Below are 5,526 nucleotides of genomic sequence, written 5' to 3' on the forward strand. Positions count from 1 at the left end.
AGATAATTTTTTAAAATTTTGTTAAATATCTTAAAATCTCTTCTTGCGAAAAAAAAAATCAGGACTAGAAGGAAAACAGATGAAAAAAAAAAAAAACAGAAACAGGACAAAATAACTAATAAAAAAACATATTTCTTGATAAGTGTGTTATTAATTTATCATAGCCTCATCATCAGCAACATAATAGCAAAATTAAATGATGAGGGTAATCAAGATTTAAAAAAACGACCTAACTCTACTAGCTGAAATCCATGACGGATGGACTTTTGATTCTGAGGACAAACCCGATATGATTTGCAAGAAAAACATTCGATTCAAAAATATTTCGGGAAAGGCTGATAAAACAAACCCCTTATAATATTCCCCCAAACTACCCCACTATATTTAAATTGCGATGGTCCAATCATCATCAAAAGCAACAAGAAAATACAGTAAAGGTCAACTAATATTCTTCTTGTATAGAAATGAGCAGTATTACAAAGACGCTAGCAAGTTGTCAGTTTCTTTGATTTGTCAGAAAAGGAATGTACCAAACACATAAAAAAAACATCAGCAAACCTATGGTTGAGCCTTGAGGGTCACCATATTCAACTTTTCAGGGCCAATGGGTGTATTTCTTGTAAATAATAATCATTATAATTCGCAAAACCGACTCACAAGCACACAAGATCTCAAATAAGCTAGTGTTTATAAATTATTTTCGTTCGTTTCTTTTCAGTGAAGCAGTATTTCTTAATAAATAAGAATTAAAAAGGTTCCTAATAAGAAAAAGGTACAAGAAAACATTTAAAACAAAATGTCTTTTTTGAGCCCAAAGCACCTATATTTTATGCAAAACTAAAAAAAAAAACTAAAATTGATCAACAGTATTGCAGACACAGCAAAAGAATATAACTCTTTTGCAGACAAAAGAATATAACTGGTAAAAAATATAATAAAACCAGTGTTCTTTGATTTCCGCCTTTTCTGGTATTTTTTCCTTTCTGTTACTTTGTTTTAAACCTGGATAAAAAAATAACAAAAGAAATGTAGGCTAAATGAATCGTTTTGTTTTACAAAATACAGTATAGTGTCATACCCTCTGTATGGAAAATTAAAATCAGTCTTCTAAACTGATTGATTACGATATCCTTTCTTAGAAAGAAAGGTTTAGAGCTTAGCAGATACAAGAGAATTAAGTGTCCTTAGATGCTCATCACTGTCCAAGGATTACGGTTATCCCTTTTCGTCGACTACCTCTTCCCATATAGGGTCCCTCGGAAATAGCTTAAGACTCTCATAGACACTAGCAACACAAGCGCTATGACCACCCCAGGTCGTAGGTTTTTGAACTCAAATTTGCGATGTAGAGTAACCCGCGGGTTTGTAGTGTTAAGCCAACCATCTTACTGAGCTTTTTCTGTAAAACACTTAAAGCTTACAATTTTCAAAGAGTAAGAAAATTACAGATCAAAATCTTAGAAGACGGGGGTGAAGTCACTTCATGAAAATTTAGTATCATATGTCCTAATTTCAAAAACTAAACACGTCATTCCTGAGGGATATCTAATTTCATTCTTCACGATGACTCGATCATTAAATCTAGTAAAAGAGCTCTTAACATTTCAGTGACAGCACGAAAAAAAAACATGACCTCACAAAATTTAAGCAGTTAGGGAGAAACTATTAAACCAGCCAAAACACTAGCATGAATTATAACCTGGGGGAAGCTTCTTTTCAGTAAATCATTTTGAACTAAATTTATAGAGTATCAATCATTAAAAAAAAACACGAAGAACAGCAGCATCTTTGTAATCTGTTTTGATTGCTTAATGTGTTCATAATTTCAGAATTTCTGTATTCAGAATTTATTATTCGTGTTCAAATTTAAGAGTGACAATTGATAGTAACGATAATTAAATTTATCAGCTACGCCATCAGGTCAAACATTCACAATAGCTAAAACACACAAATAGCCTATCTGTAGTGAAATACCAGCATAGTGCAGAGAAGGTTAGAATACAGAGGATAAAGAAGAAACTAGAATAAAATCAGTTCCGGGTTGCAGCAGTAGCTAGCAACCTAGTAAGAGACGATCCCGTCATATAATAATAAATACAGTAGCCCATAACTTCTAAAAATAGAGTCAGATCGAAATATAAAGCTTACTATTAGAATTTCCTTGTTCTAAACCCTTATGTAGGAAACATTGCAACTGCTTGGCTTGAATAAGTAAGAAAATCCATTGGCCTTAAAAATATAAAAAGTTGCTTGAACTACGATATTCTGCATACAGGATATTTTTTTCTGCAGCTGGCAGGGAAATGGAACATCATAGAGAGCTGTCTAATGACTCTTTTTTAAGGAAATTGATATATTTAAAAACTTTTTCAAATTTACAAAATGTTTTTGAAAATAGAATAAATTTTTTATGGGAAACTGTGTTTTCATGCACAAGATTGATAAACGACGTCATAATCTTAGGTTGTACCATATATGGCGTAAAAGTAAATGCGGTATTATAATGTTGGCTATAATTACATCAGCACAGAATCGCTAATGTTATTATGCATATTGCAAAGATATTTACAATGTCTGAGCAATAATATTAATTTTTCAATTCAAACTAGAAAAATTCTTGAAAATTTTAAAACTGGTGTTGTTTTTTATTCGATTTAATCAACAATAGTTTTATTTCATCACTCACTTCAAAGTTATAGTTGTCTCCTGGAGTCAATTTTTTTTGGCTCAACTTCCAAAGTGCGTATCTTTTGTGCCAAATTACACTAAAAGAGAAATTCAATTTTTTTTTAGTTTTCTGTTCAGGATTGCTAAGGTTATTATGTAAATTGCAAAAATATTTATAGTGTCTGAGCAATAAATTTAATTTTTTAATTTAAAATAGAAAATACCTAGAAATTTAAAAATTAGTTGTTTTCTTAGGTTCCATTATAATTGTCTCCTGGAACCAGATTTTTTTGGCTCAACTTCTAAAGTGCGTATCTTTTGTGCTATATTTTCTAAAAAAAGAAATTCAATTTTTTATTTTAGTTTTCAGTTCAGAACCGCTAAGGTTATTATGTAAATTGCAAAAATATTTATAGTGTCTGAGCAATAGCAATAAGTTTAATTTTTAATTCAAACTAGAAAAATAACTAAAAATTTGATAATTAGTTTTTTTAGGTTATATTATAATCGTCTATTGGAACCAAACTTTTTCCCTCTATTTCGTAAGTGCGTATCTTTTGTGCTATGTTTCCGTAAAAAAGAAATTGATTTTTTTTATTTTACTATTCAGTTCAGAAATGTTAAGGATATTATGTAAACTGCAAAAATATTTATAAAGTTTGAGCAATAAAATTAACTTTTTAATTCAAATTAGAAAAATAGCCGAAAAGTTTAAAATTAGTTTTTTTAGGTTCTATTATAATTGTCTCCTGGGACCAAACTTTTTCTGGCTCAACTTCTAAAGTGCGTATCTTTTGCGTTATATTTCTATAGAAAAGAAATTCAATTTTTCATTTTATTTTAGTACTCAGTTAAGAATCGCTAAGGTTATTATGTAAAATGCAAAAATATTTATGGTGTCCCAGCAATAATTTTAGTTTTTTAACTCAAACTAAAAAAATATCAGACAATTTTAAATTAATTTTGTTTTGTTGATAGATTCTAATCACTTGACAAGTGATCTTATGGGTAGAGATATTAATGTTGAAAAAAATGGTCTCAAGTAAACAACAGAATACTTACAAAAATGACAAGGACACTGATATATACAGCCAAATCGAAATGGGGAAGATTTTCTACCAACCCTCGGGAATAGAAAAGTGCGAAGGATACAGAAGTAAGGAATGGACTCCAGATCAGACGCCAGAAGTTATTGGGGTTTCTGAAATGGTCAACGATGAGAATAATGGTGTGTCTCCAAATGGAGTAAAAGACAGTAAGTTTTTTGACATTGAACTAGCTCAAGTGCTAGAAAAGCAAAATGTCGAAAACAAAGACGATATGTCGAAGAAGAAAAGAAAAAATGTTGTTCGACAAACAGAAGATCAGGAAGGAAACTTCGGAGAAAACATTGAGAAAACATCCAATATTATTTATATTCAAAATCATTTGGGCAGACAAAAGTTTGAGGGAAAAAATAACCCTAAAGACAAAAACAGAATGCTGGAGGTTGGCAAAAATGATGACAGGAAACAATACAACTTTTCAAACTTGAATAGAGGAAAAGCATTGATATTTAATCATGTTCAATATGCTAAACATAAGAATAAACAAAGAACCGGAACAGAAAATGATGTAGAATATTTACGAATGGTTTTAGAAGCTATAGGATTCAACGTTGAAGTTTTTATTGACCTTGGCATTGAACAAGTTAAAACTGTGCTTAAAACCTATTCCAAAACTGACTTCTCAGATTCGGATTGCTTCTTCCTTGCAGCCATGTCTCACGGTTGGAAAGATAAATTGACAACGTATGATAAGAGTCTCCCAGCAGATGTGTACTGGAAGACAATCTCAGAAAACAAAACGCTAAAAGGGAAACCAAAAATTTTTATTTTCGAAATGTGTAGGGGCAAGTCACAACCACAATCATTACAGATCCCAGATTTGCTCGTTTCATATTCTACGTCACCTGGAATGACATCGTTTCGCTTGTCGAGGCTTGGAACAGTATATTACATTAATGCCCTCTGTGAGACAATAGCACAGGAACATTCTAATACCGATTTTGAATCTATAATACAAAAAAGTGTGGATTTTTTTTTGTATTATATCCCTTCATGGCTGAATAACAAACAGATTCCCACGCATAACAGTACTCTAACCAAAAAGATTTATTTTAATGATGACAAATTAAACACAAACTCAATGACAGAATATCGTGAACATTTCAAAAAAGCAAGATGGAGGTTATACAAATGGAGGTTAAGGAATTTATACAAGGAACACTGCAAAAATCTAAATATTTATAGCGAATGAAATTTATACCAGAATTTGTAAAAAAAAATATATTTAAACTTAATTTATATAAGTATATACTAAGAAAAAATATTGAAATAACAAAAATCCTAAAAATTAACTAAAAAAGAACTAAATTGCTTACTTTCCAGCAGAATTACGCCATGATTTAATAAAGCAAATTTAATTCTTGAATAGCGATAAAAACAAAAGCTAATTTTCAATTGTTTTGGCAAATTCTTTTCTTAAAGACTATTTAATTAGAATAGAATAAAAAGTACTAAAAAAAACTTGTACTAAAAGTACTAAAGACTGAGGTATTGACTAGGGGACGAACCCCTTCATATGCGTAAAAATTTCTGTTGGTTTTAAGTTTTAGTATTGCTCCTTACTTTCAATTATAAAACCTTGTTTTTTTAACTTAATTTCTGATCGTTTTTTAATAATGCTTGGAAATCCGACTCCCTCTTCATAAAAATGTACCTTCTAATTTCCGTTCAAAACTTGATGAAACTTATATATTTCAGATCAGCATAAAGATCCGATTCTTTTGATGTATCTACCGGTATCTAAATTTAGTTT

At 30.4% G+C, this 5,526-nt stretch overlaps 1 protein-coding gene across 1 annotated transcript; it reads left to right on the top strand.

Annotated features, from left to right (window-relative positions):
• Positions 1-3,699: 3,699 nt before the first annotated feature.
• LOC148944996 (caspase-1-like) lies at positions 3,700-4,965 on the top strand. Its single transcript, XM_089098920.1, has one exon. It carries the CDS (start codon positions 3,700-3,702, stop codon positions 4,963-4,965), a length of 1,266 nt encoding a protein of 421 aa, XP_088955046.1.
• Positions 4,966-5,526: the final 561 nt, after the last annotated feature.

The sequence above is a fragment of the Artemia sp. Qi Xiang Cuo genome, chromosome 13 (assembly GCF_049724085.1).
Source record: "Artemia sp. Qi Xiang Cuo chromosome 13, ASM4972408v1, whole genome shotgun sequence".
NCBI lineage: Eukaryota > Metazoa > Arthropoda > Branchiopoda > Anostraca > Artemiidae > Artemia > Artemia sp. Qi Xiang Cuo.

Excerpts from the sequence above, each read along its gene's own strand:
- LOC148944996 (XM_089098920.1), top strand. The coding sequence starts at position 3,700 with ATGGTCTCAAGTAAACAACAGAATACTTACAAAAATGACAAGGACACT.